At 49.3% G+C, this 16,344-nt stretch overlaps 1 protein-coding gene and 2 long non-coding RNA genes across 3 annotated transcripts in view; all 3 read left to right on the top strand.

The window, feature by feature from the left end:
• Positions 1–8,230: 8,230 nt before the first annotated feature.
• On the top strand, positions 8,231–11,633 carry LOC115276802. Its single transcript, XR_003902095.1, has 3 exons — positions 8,231–9,140; positions 10,866–11,088; positions 11,529–11,633. It is a non-coding gene; the product is annotated as an uncharacterized LOC115276802 (long non-coding RNA).
• Positions 11,634–11,644: 11 nt separating this feature from the next.
• On the top strand, positions 11,645–14,392 carry LOC115276803. The gene is made up of 3 exons (XR_003902096.1): positions 11,645–11,681; positions 12,785–13,574; positions 13,820–14,392. It is a non-coding gene; the product is annotated as an uncharacterized LOC115276803 (long non-coding RNA).
• Positions 14,393–16,182: 1,790 nt separating this feature from the next.
• Positions 16,183–16,344, top strand: part of LOC115275983 — a 19,410-nt gene continuing 19,248 nt past the window's right edge. Inside the window, exon 1 of the mRNA XM_029919694.1 lies at positions 16,183–16,222. Coding sequence (XP_029775554.1) covers positions 16,183–16,222 — 40 coding nt within the window. The remainder of the gene's footprint in view (positions 16,223–16,344) is intronic.

Genomic DNA, 16,344 nt, shown 5'->3' with positions numbered 1-16,344 from the left:
GGGGGATGCCGGCAGGGAAGCTCGGGCCTGAGCCTGCACTGCCCTCTGCTGGACGGGAATGCTGCAGGCAGGGAAACTCCTCATCCTCGAGAGTTCAGGAAAATCATCCAGCAGCTGGGCGTGGAGAGCAGTAAGGCCGCCAAGTCTCGTACTCTTGAAGGCAAACGTGGGAGGTCACTGCGCATGTGGAGCTGGAGGGACTGGAAGGGTTGCAAGAACGGGGAAGTTCCCGCGGGGGCACACCGGCCGCCCCTCCGGCCTCAGGCTCCCCACCTTGGGAAATGGGCTGACCATGGGAAGGGCCAAGATTACAGAAGACGTGTGCAAAGTCGTTCGTTAGCACAGTGATCCTCAATAAGTGTCGGTTATCATGACTTCAACCGCCTCTGTGAAAAGGCAGAAACTTGGAAGACTCGACGGGGGTCCCAAGGTCATTTGTCTGCTTGGGGACGGAGGAGGGTGTGGTCCCAGCCAGGGCCGCCGCCTTCCCTGGATCTCCGGTCCTGGGCTCCAGGGAGCTCCTTTCGCTCCGCACTGCTGCCTCGGCGGACACGGGGACTGGACTCTGCCTGGGCCCGCCCGGCGCCCCCACAAGGCGTCCCCTGTCCCCTGCCCGCGGGGCGCAGTGGCTGGTGGCGCTGCAGGCCTGCGCTGCAGACGCCAGTGTGAAGCCAGCGCGCGTCCCAAGCGGCGACACAGTCCCACGCCGTTGGGTGGGGGCGGTGCGACCCCAGAGCAGCGGCCATCGACCGACCCAACTTCCCGAACCGTGCAAAAGTTCACTGATGCACTTTATATTCATTTATTCACCAGCACTTAGTCACACTTTGCCAAGCAAATCCCGGCCCTCACGAAGCGGCTCCAGATGGCCCTGGCACGCCCTCGCACAGCTGGTGGGTGGGCTGGTTCCCCTTTCGTGTGGTCTGTCACACCCCCGGGGCCGCTTCCGAAACCCCGGGCGGGGCACGCTCAGGAGATGTGCAAGGTGGACGGCCCTCCGTGCACGAGCGTGAGCAGGTGGGGGTCCCCACGCGGCGAAGGTGCTGGCGGGCCGTCCGTGCGCCGTGCCAGCAGCAGGGACAGGCTGTCAGCAGGTCACGTGGGCGCGACCACCGCTGCCCGAAGGGATTCCACACACCCGGTCATTGAACAGGAACGGGTCGAACCGCCACCACTCCCGGGCCAGGCTGCAATTCCAGTGATAGCCTTCGGCCGAGTTTACTCTTTCTTGTCTCCAACTTCTCATTGGATGGAGAACGATAATTTTTATCTTGCAAAATGGTCGTAAGAATTAGGGACAGTGAAAGGGAAACTCCCGGTTCTCTACCTAGAACGGGTACGAAGTCAGTGGTAGCCGCTGTTTTATTTTCACACCTAAACAAAATACACACAGAGACTGTGTACACGTACGGTTACACGCACACACTGCAGATAAACATACGCGAGCTGCTTTTGGTTTGTTTTTTTTTTTTAAGAAAATATTTACTGACTCCGGAGAAGAGGAAAGAGTTTGCAAGCTTGAAATTATGAGCCATGTTTACTCCAGCCAAAGGGGAAATTTCAAAGACACTGCTTTGGGGGTGAAGATAGGGCTTTCTCGTCTCTGGACGTAAGGGAAGCCTATTTTAGGGAAAGAGCTAAGGAGAGACCCACTAAATAAAGATGAGTCTTAAGCTTGTTCTAAGGAATGAAATCAGGGTTTCTTCTCATTTGCCTTCCTAAGTATCTTGAGGAAATAAAAGAGAAGAATCACCTCTGGGGATGCATTTTAGGCTGACTGGATTACAGTTTACATGACAGGAAGTTACAATCGTGTTGTAGAAACGTACTCTTCCTGACACACTCAGCAGTCATTGCCCCGCCCCCGCCCCCCAAAAGGTGTTGTGCCAGAGCATCGGCTACTTTCGGGCCCACGAGTGAAGGCAGAGGGGCCGCAGCCACGGCAGCCTCGTGCACGGGGGGCAGCCAGCCAGTCCCCAGAGCCAGGCGGTACGGTTCCAGCACTTCCTAGCTGTCTGCCCTTGGGAAGATCGTCCACCAACCTGGCCTCAGGTTTATCTCCTATAGAATGGATGGAGACAATAGCATCCCAACTGTATTTCTTCTTTTATTTAAGTTTTTTTAAGTTTATTCATTTTGAGAGAGAGAGAGAGAGAGAGAGAGAGAGAGAGTCCCAAGCAGGGTCCTCACTGTCACCGCAGAGCCTGATTGGGGCTCGAACTCATAAACTGAGAGATCATGACTGAAGCCAAAATCAAGAGTCAGATGCTTAACCCGCTGAGCCCCCCAGGGGCCCCACAGCAACCATATTTCAAGATTAAACCAGTCAATACCTAGAGAATAGCACGTTAGTACTACTGTTTGTGAAAAAATGCTTTTGACTTTATTGGTATTTTAAAACGCCTTCAACTCAAACTAGATGCCAACGCCTCTTGGCGAAGTTGCTCCTGACAACAATAAGGAAACAGCTCAATCACAAATATCTATGGAAACCATATAGTTAACATCATACTTAACAGTAACATAAGGAGTACTTTCCCCTAACACTGGGAAGGAATATAATGTTCACATTCACCTATTCTATTCACTGTGATATTAGAGGTTTTAAAGCATTGCAGTAAAGTAGAAGGAAATAAAATAGAAGATATTTTTAAAAAGCATAAAGATAGGAAAAAGAAAAATAAGATGGCCTCTGTTTACATGTGATAGAATTGTTTACATAAAAAATCTTAAGGAATCTACAAAGAAACGCACAAGAAAATTCACTAAGGTTTCAGGACCCGAAGTTACTCTACAAATTTCAATCGTATACCTATATACCATTAACAAAACTCAGGCGAAAAAAGTTACAAAAACCTATACCACTTTACAATACTATAAAATGCTTAGAAATACATAAAGTTGTGAAAGATCTGTTCACTGCAAACTATAGACACTGCTGAAAAAAGTTAAGGAGTAGTGAGTTCATGGAGAGCCATACCATGTTTATGGAATTGGGAAGTCCAGTATCGTTAAGGTGTCATGTCTCCTCATACTGATCTATAGAGTCAATTCAATACCAGTCAAAACCATGGGGGGAAAATAAGTTCAACAGACTCTGATTTGGCAATTTTGTTCTAGGTCCTAGAAATTTACCCATGATAAGTAAAAATGTAAGTCCACAAAAAAGACTCCTACAAGAATGTTCATAGCAGCTTTATTCAGAACAGCCAAAAATTGAAAGCAATTCAAATGTCCATCAATAAAAAAATGGACAACTATATATGTAATAAAAATAAATGGAAAAATAGCATGGGTGAAATTTTTAAGAATCTGACACTAGGGAAGTGGAGCCAGACACACGGGAGTACAGAAATGTATGATTTCACTTAAATAAAGTTCAAAATCAGAATTGTAATGGATTCTGGAAGAGGGGAGGTCTGCTGCAATGGGGTGATTTCCTGGTGATGGAAATTCTCTATGTCCTTATTGTGGTAGCCATTACCTAACTATACACATTTTTATATGTTTGTAAAACTTACACATCAGGTGTGTGTATTTATTATATGTGAACGATGCCTTAATTTTAAAAAATTGTTATTACAGACATATAGCTGACAAACAATGTTATATTCGTTTCAGGTGCACAGCAAAGTGATTTGACAATGCTACGTTACTTAATACCATGAGAAGTGTGCTCACATTTGTTATATGGTGATCACAACCTTATTACAATGTTACTGACTACATTCGCCAGGCTGCACTTTTCTTCTCTGTGACTTACTTATTTTAAAACTAGAAGTTTATACCTCTTAATCTCCTTCACCTGTTTAGAATCTTTTGTGATTCCATGCAAATTTTAGTGCGATTTTTTTCTAGTTCTGTAAAAAATGCTATTGGTATTTTGGTGGGGATTGTGTTGGATTGCTGGAAGGGTTTAGATAGTATGTACCTTTTTTTTTTTTAAACAATACTAATTCTTCCCATCCATGAGCATGGTATATCTTTCCATTTGTTGGTGTCCTTTTTAATTTCTTTCATCAATGTCTTAATGCTATTGAAAGTATAGGTCTTCACCTACTTGGTTAAATTTTTTCCTAGAAATTTTATTCTTAATTGGTGCAATTGTGAATGGGATTTTTTTCTTAATTTCTCATTCTGCTACTTAGTGTATAGAAATGCAAAAGAATTCATGTATTAATTTTGCATCTTATAACTTTATTAAATTCATCTTTAGTTCTACTAGATTTTGGTGGCGTCTCTGGGATTTTCTATATATAGTATCATGTCATCTGCAAATAGTGACAGTTATTTATTCCTTCCCAATCTGGATGTGTTTTGTTATTTTTTTTCTTGTCTGATTGCTGAGGCTAGGACCTCCAGTTGAATTAACTATGCTGAATAAAAGTGGGGAAAGTAAACACGCTTGGTTTGGTCCTCATCTTAGGGAAGCTCTTAGCTTTTTACCTTTGACTATGATGTTGACTGTGGGTTTTTCATATATGACCTTTATCATGTTGAAGTTTGTTCCTTCTAACCCAAATTTGTTGAGAGTTTTTAGCGTGCACAGACATTGTATCTGTCAAATGCTTTTTCTGCACCTATTAAGATGAGCATATGATTTTATCCTTTCTCTTGTTAATTGGTTAATCAACACTGATTGAGTTGTGAATACTGAACCACCATCTGTATCATCCCTGTAATAAATCCCAGCATGGTTGTGGTGAAAGATCCTTTTAAACTATTGTTCAGTTCAGTCTACTAGTATTTTGTTGAGGGTTTTTGCTTCTATATCATCATAGATATTGTGTGTTTGTTTCTGTAGTATCTATGTCTGGTTTGATATCAGCGTAATGCTGGCCTTGTGGAATGAATTAGAGATTTTCCTTCCTTTTCTATTTTCTTTTTTGGAATAGTTTGAGAAGAAGAGATATTAACTCTTCTTTAAATGCTTGTTAGAATTTAGTTATGAAGCCCTCTGGTCCTGGACTTTTGCATATTGGGAATTTGTTGATTATCAATTTAATTTTCTTACTAATACATTATCTGTTCAAATTTCTATTTTTTCCTCATTCAGTTTTAGAAGATTTTATGTTTCTGGGAATTTATCCTTTGTTGTCCAATTGATTGGTGTATATACTATGGTGTGGTTGTTATTTCTTCTCTCTCATTTTTTATTTTATTTTTTCGGGCTCTCTCTCTTTTTCTCGATGAGTCTTGGCTGAAGGTCCCAATTTTGTTCTTCAAAGACCCAGCTCTTGGTTTCATTGATCTCCTCTATTTTTTTTAGTCTGTATTTAATTTACTTCCATTGTTAATCTTCATTATTTCCTTCTTTCTATTAACGTTGGGCTCTGATTCTTCCTTTTCTAGTTCCTTTTGTTTTAATGATTTTTTTTATGTCTTTTATTTATTTTTGAGAGACAGAGAGATAGAGCAAGCAGGGGAGGGTCAGAGAGAGAGGGTGACACAGAATCCAAAGCAGGCTCCAGGCTCTGAGCTGTCAGCACAGAGCCTGATGCGGGGCTTGAACCCACAAACATTGAGATCATGACCTGAGCCGAAGCTGGACACTTAACCGACTGAGCCACCCTCTAGTTCCTTTATGCATAAGGTTGGGTTGTGTATTTCACATTTTTCTTGTTCCTTAAGGTGGGCCTATATCATCGTGAGCTCCTCTCTTAGAACGGCCTTTGATGCATTCCCAAAACGTCTGGCTTAGCTCTTATTTCTGTCATTTTGTCTTCTTTCAGCGAGGATATATTTTCCTGTCTCCTCATTTGGTCTTACTCTCTGTTTGTTTCTCTGTATTAGGGAGGTCAGCCACACCTCTGGTCTTAAAAACAGTGGCCTTGTGTAGAAGGGGCCCACGGTGCCCTGTACCACGATGCCCCCTGGTCCCCGGAGCCAGCCCCGTGTGGGCCACATGCGCCCTGCTGCTGTGGCTGAGCCTGATCTCGTGAGCCTGCCGGGCGCAGGGCTGGCTCTCGGCTGGGCTGGCTTCAGTTCGGGGCCGCTGGCAGGATTTGCATCCCGAGCCATTGAAAGCCCTGGCCATAGCCATCACGGGCTCCTGCTGGGTGCTGCTGGCCTCTTCCAAGGCCCACGTCCTCGGATCCCACAGAGCAGCTGCAGTGCTGTCCCATCACTGTCCCTGTCCTGGGCGATGTGTCCGGAAATGTAATTCCCGGATGCGTTGTTTCCGAGCAGCTGTGTGAATCCAGCCGCGCCCGGGACGTGCAAACATGAGCACGGTTCTCATCTGGGGGTGTCTTTGGTCCCACACAAGGAATGGCGGCCCACTCGCCTAGACCACCCAGCGCCCCAGGGAGCATTTCTGGTCACAGCCCCTGGACCGGGGCGTCTCTCCCCAGGTGAGAATGGCATCTGTCTGCGAGAGTGACCGCGCGGAGGAGGTGTCGTCACTGGGGACACTTACCGTCCCTCATTTTCCTGGGATGACACTGGCATCCTCATCACTTGTTAAGCTGACAGGGAGGGAGTAATCTGCGTCTTGAGCTGTAAAACCTCACAGCAGACACACTGAGATGATCATATGCTCCCGAACACTGCTCTCTGGGCAGCACGGACGCACTCACCGGGCCACAGGACACTAAGTACCAAGTTGGGAGCAGAAAGACCTGGGTTGGAATCCTGGTTCTCCAACCTCTGCCTGCAGACCCTGCGCACTCCTCACCTCTCCCCTCGGGTCTCCGTCCACAAGATGGTGATAGTAACGGCACCCACGACCCAGGCGGTGTGGAGGGAACCATCATGTACAACATGTGAAAGACTTTATAGCAAAGTGCCCAGGACTTTTAAAGATATCTATCTAGTATCTGTTGGAAGCAAAGGCCATGGCAGGTGCTCTAAGTCCAACGGGAAGGGGAAGTGCCGTGTCTTGAGTCAAAGAAGCTGTTGTGTGTGCTAGAAAAGAAGGAACTGGAAGGGGCACAAATGAAGGAAGGTTAATATTCCCTGACATCAGGGGCCTTGCACACGTCACCTGCTTCGGCGTCACAACAGTGTGTTGCCAGGACACTCGCAAGAGATGTAAACCCAGCTCAGAGTGGCGTGAGGCGAAAAGAAGAAACAGTGAGGGAGGGAGAGAGTGAGAGAGAGCGAGTGAGCAAGTGAGCCAGAAGAGAGGGGGAGGGAGAGACAGATGGAGAGAGAGAAAGGGAGGGAGGGAGGGGAGCGGGGGAAGGGGAGAGGAGGGAGGGAAAGACAGGGAGGGGGAGAAGGAGAGATGGAGGGAGGCTTGGGGGGAGGGGGGGAAGGGAAAGGAAGGAGGGAGGGGGAGGCTTGGAGGGAGAGGGGAGGAGGGAGGGAGACAGGGGACGGTCTGCTGGCTCCACACTTGGAGCAGTGGGGAGGCCATGGGGCAGCTGCAAGCCCCCTGGCCTCAGTGCTGGGAGGGACCCCCCTTCTTGTGCCCCCCCCCAGCTGTACGCTCCCCTCTCCCTCAGCCAGGCTTTCTCTGGGAGCCAGGAAATGGGCTCTGGAAACCAGGGACCTGTCCCCCCCACAGGAGGAGGGACCCCCAGGTCTGATGGCCAATCTCCAGGAGCCACAAGTGGGGCCTGAGTTCCATGCCAGCAGGGGCCTCATCACCACCGCACAGGGTGCCCTTGATCCGCCCTAGACAAAGAGTAATCTAAGCCCAAAATTAGCGGAAGGGAGGAAATAATAAACATAACAGCAGAAACAGACAAAACAGAGAATAGAAAAAATCAACAAGATTGATCAGCCTTTCGCTAGACCAAGATCAAAAGGGAAAACCAGTAAATGAAAGAAGAGGTATTAATTACCACTGATGTCAAAGCCACAGAAGGGACTAGAAAAGATGCTGGTAAACAGCACAGGCCACAGTCCTCCGGGCCCGGTGTTGTGACAGTGACGGGTTAAGTCTTGGCCCCGGAAGGGTCTCGGAGGAGAGGAGCCCTGGGAAGAGAAAGTGTTGACCCGTGGAAGGAAGAACTCTGTAAAAACTGGACTTCCCCAAACTGAACACGGGTTCCAGAGCTTCTCGGATTCTGGAAACTTCCCAGTGCAGTTCTGCCCCCGTGTGACCCAGCCCCCCGCAGACCCCGGGGAGAGAGTCCCCAGCTGAGCCGGGGCCCTGGGGGGGGTGGGGGGCCTCTGTGTGTGGCTCCGGGGTCAGGCACGCCTGAACCTCCCAGACCCTGTGGCCCTGTGAGTGACCCTGACCAGCCGCCCCCCAGGTCACAGACCAGGGATCCTGCCCGGAAGCCGCATGTGCCTTCTTCAAACCCAGCTTCCTCCACGGATAGAAAAAGGGAAATAATTTTAACTATAAAATCACATGCTCGATGAGAAGGCCCAGCGGGACGAGGAAGCTGATGTGTTCTCTGCGGTGTAACAGCCGCTTTTTCTGAGAGGTCTTTTTTGGGGGATTTTTTACAAGTTGTTAGGTTTTGGGCTCCTGACCTCAATTGCCAGGCATCTGCGGCTAAACTAGGTCCCATGTTAGGCTCCCTGCGCAAGGCTGCCCTGAGCAGAGACCCCGCCAGCCTCCGGCCTCCCTCCCACTCGCTCCGGGAGCACAAGGGGTGTCCTGGGGAAGCCCCCCCCAGCCCTCACCCAGAGCCCTCCCGCCTGGGGCCCTGCTCCCCCTGCTCCGAGGCTGCCTAGCTCCCCGTTTGGTCCCTGATCCTCAGGATGGGTCAGACCACACCCGGATCGCATTTGTAATTTTGACGATGGCCACAGAAAGGCTCTGACTTGGAACTTAGGAAGAACTTTCCAGTCATGGGAGTCTTGCGTGTCACAGAATGGTGATTCAGGGCTTCCTTCTGTCGGTGTGGGCCGGACGTCTGTCCGGCGATCCCCGGTTACTTAAAAGCACTTTAGCGTAAGCAGGGAGGTTTGGTCTCTTTCTCTCATGTGGCTTCTCTGTATTAGAGTCAAAGAAAGTCAGATTGGAGAGGGGGCCTCAGACACTGAGGGCCGGTCTTCCTGCCTCGGACCGCAGGTGTGAAGGTGAGATTGTCACTGGTGCAGCTCAACGCGAAGGGGACGCCGCGTGGGCGCGGGGTCCTGGGCTGGACGCTGCGGCAGGAGAAGAGCATCCTGGGAGAGGCCGGGGACGTCTGAACCGAGGCCACGGTGCAGCTCACGGCGCTGTGCCCAGGACTACGGTCGGTGGCCGACGCACCAGGGTCATACGGGGCTAACGTCGGGGACCCGGGAGGAGGCATGGCCGCCACCGGCCACCTTGGTACCCTTTCTATAAATAAAATTATTCCAAAAGTAAAAGCTAATTACAAATAAAGGACAGATGGGTGGCGCTGGCTCAGTCAGTGGAACAGGTGACTCGATCTCTGGGTTGTTAGGTTTGAGCCCCATGATGTGTGTAGAGATTATGAAAAAATAAAATCTCGGGGTGCCTGGGTGACCCATTCGGTTAAGCATCCGACTCTTGGTTTGGGCTCCGGTCATGAGCTCACAGTTCCTGAGTTGGAGCCCCATGTTGGGCTCTGTGCTGACAGCTGACAGCCTGCTTCAGATTCCGTGTCCCCCTCTCTGCCCCTTTCCCCACTCATGCTCCATCTCTCTCTCTTGCTCAAAAAATAAACATTAAAAAAATTTTAAATGATAAAAATGAAAATTTAAAAACCGTTCCTGACGTGGGGGTTTAGACAAAGGAGGCCACTGGCCAGATTTGGCGTGCACCTGTCATTTGCCAATCCCAATGCCCATCGGCAGTTTCTTTAGTTTTTATGTTTTATAAAAACGTCTCAAAGGAATAAAAAATTAAAGATCCCCATTAAAAACCTTTCCCTGAGATGAGAAAACGTTCCTGGACTTGTGGGGCCGCCTCACGGGGTCGGGCCTGTTCTGACCCTGACGTCTGAGTCCTGAGTTGGGAAGGCTGCTGGTTTGTGCGGCTTGTACAGCCAGCCAGAGACCGCAGGACCCCTGGTCGAGGACCTCCGTCGAGGCCCAGGGGGAACCGAGGGCCCCCAGCTCGGGGCCGGAGGACCAGTCACCTCCTATCTCTGCAGCTGCTCTGAGTCTGCTCGCTTGCCTGAGCCCATGGGCCGGCCGGCCACCGCCCCCCGTGACCTGCTCCACTCCTGCAGCCCCACACCCAGGAGGGGCCTTGCACCTCTGCTCTGCCGACACCCCATGGAGAGCAGAGATGCAGAGGCCGGGTGGCCGTCCGAGGACCGGCCGGTCCCGATGCAGACGTGGCTCCCCTCCTGGTCTCTGACGCTCAGGCATTCTCACGCCGGAGGTGCTCGGGATGCCCTCAGCCCTCAGTGCTGCCCTGACAGGCAGGGGTGCAGCACGAGGAGCGGCTTTGGGAGGTCCCAAACCACAGCCTCCAGGTGACCAAGGCTGATGGGCGGGTGGCCCCCAGCAGCAGGGCAAGAACACAGGACACTGACGCCCCCTCTGCGTCCTGCTGCTCCAAGCCACCCGTCCCCCCGGTGCCATCTGTCTAAATGCTCAGGGGGCCAAGCACACTGCCAAACACACGGTCAGAGTAGAAACACGTGTGTATGTTCCCCGCGAGCTGTGGTCCTGTTAACAGCGAGCCAGATGCACTAGCTCCGTCCAGGGCTCCGTTCTGCGCGGTCGGTGCGTCTGTTTTGGTCAACAGAAAGGTCGCTCGGAGGTATACTTCCTACCAAGGGGTCTCTAGAACGTCAAACTCTGAAAAAGAGGAAAGTTAGCGAAATCAGTTACTCAAAACGACAACACTCATCGGTGTCTGGGTTACAAAGTAACAGAAACACACCCTATGTCACCAATGTTAGTTTAACAAACTCAGGATAAGCACACATGCCTGCAGCATCCACACAGACACAGAGCATCGCATGATCCGTCTTCGTTTTTTGGCCGCTTGCCCCCTGCAGGTCAGTAGAAGCATCAGGAAAATGTAGCACTGGAAGCAGATCTCCGTTAGAGAACAGTGAGGTGGGGGTCCCCACTGGCCCGACTTCCCTGCAACACCCTCCAGGACCCTCCCTCGTCTCGTCCAAGCCGAGCCGGAGAATCTATGACTTGAGAAACCAGGAAGAAACAGAACAGACGGGCGCCTGGGTGGCTCAGTCGGTTAAGCGTCTGGCTTCAGCTCAGGTCATGATCTCACGGTTCGTGGGTTCGAGCCCCACATCAGGCTCTGTGCTAACAGCTAGCTCAGAGCTTGGAGCTTGTTTCAGATTCTGTGTCTCCCTCTCTCTCTGACCCTCCCCTGCTCATACTATCTCTCTCTCTCTCAAAAATAAATAAAAACATTAAAAAAAAAGAAACAGAACAGAAAGTCCAGAAATAGACTCAAGTGTTTATGCAATTTGATATTCGATAAATATGGTATTTTGTCTTTCTCTGTCTGACTTATTTCACTTAACATGATGCCCTTGAGGTCCATCCATGTTGTTGCAAATGGCAAGGTTTTGTTATTTTCATGGCTGACTAATGCTCCCTTCTATATACCAACTTGGCTATAGTAAATCATGCTGCAGTAAACGGGGGTGCCGATATCCTTTTGAGATGGTGCTTTCATGCTCTTTGGACAGATATCCAGAAGCAGAACTGCAGGATCACCGGGTCATTCTATTTTTAACTTTTTGAGGAACCTCCATCCTGTTTTCCACAGTGGCTGCTCCCGTCTGCGTTCCCACCAGCACTGCACCAGGCTTCCGCTTTCTCCACGTCCTCGCCGGCATCTGGTACGTCTTGTCTTTTTGATACGAGCCGTGCCGATAGGTGTGAGGTGATACCTCACTGTGGATTTGATTTACAGCTCCCTGGTGGTGAGTGACACGGTCCGTCCCCCCATGAGTCCGTCTGCATGATACACGGGAAGAAGGAACACTTCTCATTCGTAACTGAGTTTCAGTGTAGCAGCCTCAACCCCAGGTCAAATCTGAAAATCCCCATCTGTCAAGTTTTCAGACATAACCCATCAATGGGATAGACACATGGGCAAACAGGAAATGCCCATTTATGGAGCTGAAACATTTGAATCATTTTGAATCAGAAAATACCATTTCTGTTGTTTGTTTCTGGGCATTTTTTTCTGGGTATGCTTAAAATCAATTGTGATGCCCAGAGTTGTAATGTTTAATGGGACTACACACCAACACACTTACTGCTTTGCTTCAGAAGACAATCCTAAAATAATGTCATATTGCTGGTCCTTAGTTGCTTTATATTTCAGTAAATTGACCTCCAATTGAATTCCAACTAAGTAATTATATGTTTAAAGAGTAACTTTTTAGGCGATACATCATCACCTGCTGAGATATTTGATCTTTTTTATGTTGTTATTTTTTTTTAAAGTGTTTATTTAGTTTTAAGAGAAAGAGAGTGTGTGTGAGCAGAAGAGGGGGAGAGAAAGAGGGAGACAGAGAACCCACAGCAGCTCCAGGCGCTGAGCTGTCAGCACAGAGCCCGATGCAGGGCTTGAACTCAGGGACCATGAGATCATGACCTGAGCCAAAGTTGGTCACTTAACCGACTGAGCCACCCAGGCGTCCCACACAAAATATTTGATCCTTTTTAACCTCCAGGGCTCGGTGTCATGTCTGGCAATAAGATGCAGACAGTAATTACTTGTTGATTTGAATTTCACTAAAAATAAGAAATCAGGGGTGCACAGAGAAGCCACCGACACTCCCAGGAAATGCCACGGGGCGACATCCGTGCTTTCTCCCCCTGACGGGTCATCAGCACTGTGTATAAAGCCACGAAATCCACGTTCAGGTGCTCTCCTTCGTCCTTGAGTTACTTTTCTCTTTACTTTTTTTGCTCAAAACCTCACTGACAACAGAAAAAAAGAGGCAGCCCACCGTTGGCAGTTAAAAGCTCACCGTCACATCCCAGCCGATTTGGTGGAGGAAATCCTGCAGAGGGAGGCTTCTCCATGTTCCAGGGCATCCTCGCCGATGGAGGTGATCAGTCGGGCACTCCTGAGGTCCAGTGGTGCCGGCCCATCAGCACAGCTTGCTTCACAAGACAAGATCGGGTTGAGTCATTGCCTTTGACAAAGGTATCCCCGCACCTTGAAACGGGTAAAATGGTGAATTGTGTGTTGTGTGACTTTTATTCCAAGTCAAAATAGTTTGTATCAAAGTGCACTTAATGCTGTTCTACTCTTTCCTGTGTCAATAAAATGTTACTAGGTCCATGCTTGCACCCAAAGAGACTTTTGTTTGCAAACTAAAGCATCCTGGTGGATGGATCCTGTGTAACTTGTGTCTTTTCATTTGAAAGAGAATGAAATTCTGAATATTAAAGTGTAATGGTGTATATTCTATACATTCGATACATCTACCCAAAGTTTAAAGATGCGTGTCATTAAATTCCGGCTAAAGGTGCGGAAATCTTCAGGGCCCCACTATCTAGAGAAAGGAAAAGAACCTCCCCTCCCCACCCACGTCTCCCCAAGAAAACAAGAGAGCGGCAGGAAACAAAAATGCAAAAGTTCCTAACAGTAACCGAACAAGAAAAGGAGAACCACTCCATGAAGCGGACTTGGAAAAGTGCCGGCTGGTAAGAAAAACAGAAGTTGGCGAGCAGCATGGTGAGGTCACCCCTCCGCCTCCCAGAGCCTGCGTCTGGTGAGTCTGCAGAATCCGGGCAGCCCTCCCTCCCATCCTGGGAGGGTAACAAGGAGGAATTGTGGGTTCTTAGTCTTTCCCGTTTCTGACTCTGGGATCGTGACAGTGGCTGCAGTGGGGGTGAGGGGGGAAGAGAACCGTCAGCATCGGGCCAGGTTTTGTCACCAGGGTGAAGACTCTGGGCACCTCGAGGATACCCAATGGTGCCGCAGAGGAGTGGGTAACTGTCCCTTCCCCTCTGCCAGCGAGAAGCGGACCCTCCTGCATCCAGCCCAGGGCCGTGAAGGACAGAGGAGCCCAGATGGTGAACCCGACCTTCATTAAAGCCCGCCCCCCCTTCATGCTCACAGACTACAGCAAATTAGGCGTCAAAGGAATAGGAAGCCGTGGAGCCGTGGCCTGGGAAGAAAGGGTCAGCCGCCCGAGTCCAGGAGCTGCGCCCCGCAGAGGCGCAGAGCCGGAAAGAAGTTCCGGGGAAACGCTGCCGAATGAGGGCCAGGGGATGGTCCTGAAGCAGCCACTGTGCTCAGAGAGTCAGAATAAGAAGAAAAGGATAAAGGACAAAGGATCAGGATGGCGTGGGTTCTCGAGGGAACACTTAAAGAAGAAAGTGACAGAACAATGGCTTTAAAATTGTAAACAGAAGTCAAGTCCGAGCCAGAATTCTTTACAGTTCAAACCACCCAACTTGAGGGTAGAACCTCAGTGGGTATGGAAGTTCTTTAAAACACCTGCTTCCAGGGCTCTGGGGGCGGGGGGCTCATTCACTTAAGCGCCGACTTCGGCTCAGGTCATGATCTTAGGGTTTATGAGTTCAAGCCCCGCATTGGGCTCTGTGCTGACAGCTCAGAGCCTGGAGCCTGTTTCAGATTCTGTGTCTCCCTCTCTCTCTGCCCCTCCCCTGCTCACACTCTGTCTTACTCTCTGTCTTAAAATAAATAAATAAATAAATAAATATTAAAAATTAAAAATAATAAAGAGTAATTGGCTCACAGAGAACACAGTAAGAACAGGTGGAAACACACGAGACAGACATGTAGACCTCGGACATCCATTAACACAGCAATGCCAGAAAAGGAACACATTTACCATTCTTAAATTAAAAAAGAAAAAATAATCTGTGGGAACAAGAGACTTTAAACAGCGACTGGGGAATCCCCGAGACCAACGGACTGCAAAGCTTCACGAAGAGGGCCTCCCGGGCTCGGAATATAGTCACAGCTAAGATTCTACAGTGGAGTGCTGCTGGCCGAGTCAGCAGAGAGAGACGACCCCAGGGAGAAGGAAGAAAGTTCTGGCAGAAATGTGTTGACTTTTATTTATTTAGTCATTTTTAAAGATTTTATTTTATATTTTATATATATTAATGTTTATTTTTGAGATAGAGAGAGGGAGAGGGGGAGAAAGAGAGAGAGAGAGAGAGACAGAGCAAGCAGGGGAGGGACAGAGAGAGACACACACACGCACAGAATCCGAAGCAGGCTCCAGGCTCTGAGCTGTCAGCATAGAGCCTGATGAAGGGGCTTGAACTCATGAACAGCGAGATCATGACCTGAGCCGAAGTCTGAGGCTTAACCAACTGAGCCACCCAGGTGCCCCTAAAGATTTTATTTTTAAGTTGTTTTTTAGAAAGGTTTCTTTTCTAGGGATTAGCGTGATGGTTTTAACATTAGTTTCAACATTAACTTTAAAATGACTCCAAGGTGAGGACGACCACAGCAGTGCCAAAGGGTGGCGCCTAGGGACAGAGAACCTCATCTTCACTGAGGGCCCCGAAGGGAACACAGAACCTTAGTAAACTCGGCTGTTGGCTCTCAGAAGCAGATTCAACACTGCACCTGACTGTCCGTGTCCGACAACAGCGCTCTTCTGGAGACGCCCTGTCTGCAAGAGCACAGCCCGGGCTTAGAGAGAGCTGTTTCATCTGCTATTTGAAGCACAATTAATGCCTAACAAATACAGCAAAGATAATAAAAATCCTTCACTTGAGTTAAAACTTCAATGACAAAAATGTATGGAAGAGAATGCCCGCGTGGGATAGACTGGGCTCCGATGAGTGCCCATCCTCCCTGTCACCTTGCATTTCTCCACAGCGGTTAAAATCTAACCCGCTCTATCCCTTATTTTTATTTTATTTTATTTTATTTTTGGCTCAGGGCACAGCCTTTTAAGACACAGACTGCCAACTTCTCCTACCAAGATCATGAGGGTCTGGGAACGATTTTGCCAGAAGATTTTGAAGGGGGCTGTTCAACAGAAAAAACGGGGCGAGGGGATGGCGGAGGGAACCTAGACTTCTAGAACTTTTTGTTTTCAAACTACAGTAAATGTTGGACTTAATTTATTTAGCTCCAGACATGAGAGTCGACTGTGGGTGGAAAGAGGCGAGTTGAACTCACTGCCAAGAACTTTAGAACTGGGAGAGCTCTAGGAAACCAGAGGTGCGCGGTGAGGTCCGACGCCCATCTTCACAGAGCCAAGGTCAGGGGCAGGATTGCCAAGGCCTCGCGCTGCGCGCGCCCTCAGGTCAGCAGGGGCGCCTGGGTTGGTGACCAGGGATACCTGGCACAGTGAGACGCCTCCTCTTCCCGAGCATCGAGGAGGCGAAATGGGCGCGCCCCTGACAGCTGCGGCTGCTTCAGAGCCAGGTGGCCCGCAGGCCAGGTGGCCGGAGTTTCCTGTTGATGGCACAGCCCCTTCTCTATTTAGGAAGGCCCCCGGACGCGGACCTGGGTGCCTGGAAGGCAGGGTGCACGGGCGGCGTGGGGTT

The sequence above is a fragment of the Suricata suricatta genome, chromosome 13 (assembly GCF_006229205.1).
Source record: "Suricata suricatta isolate VVHF042 chromosome 13, meerkat_22Aug2017_6uvM2_HiC, whole genome shotgun sequence".
Classification (NCBI taxonomy): Eukaryota; Metazoa; Chordata; class Mammalia; order Carnivora; family Herpestidae; genus Suricata; species Suricata suricatta.
Note: the sequence above shows the minus strand (reverse complement) of the source record. Positions and strands in the feature narration are given on the sequence as shown.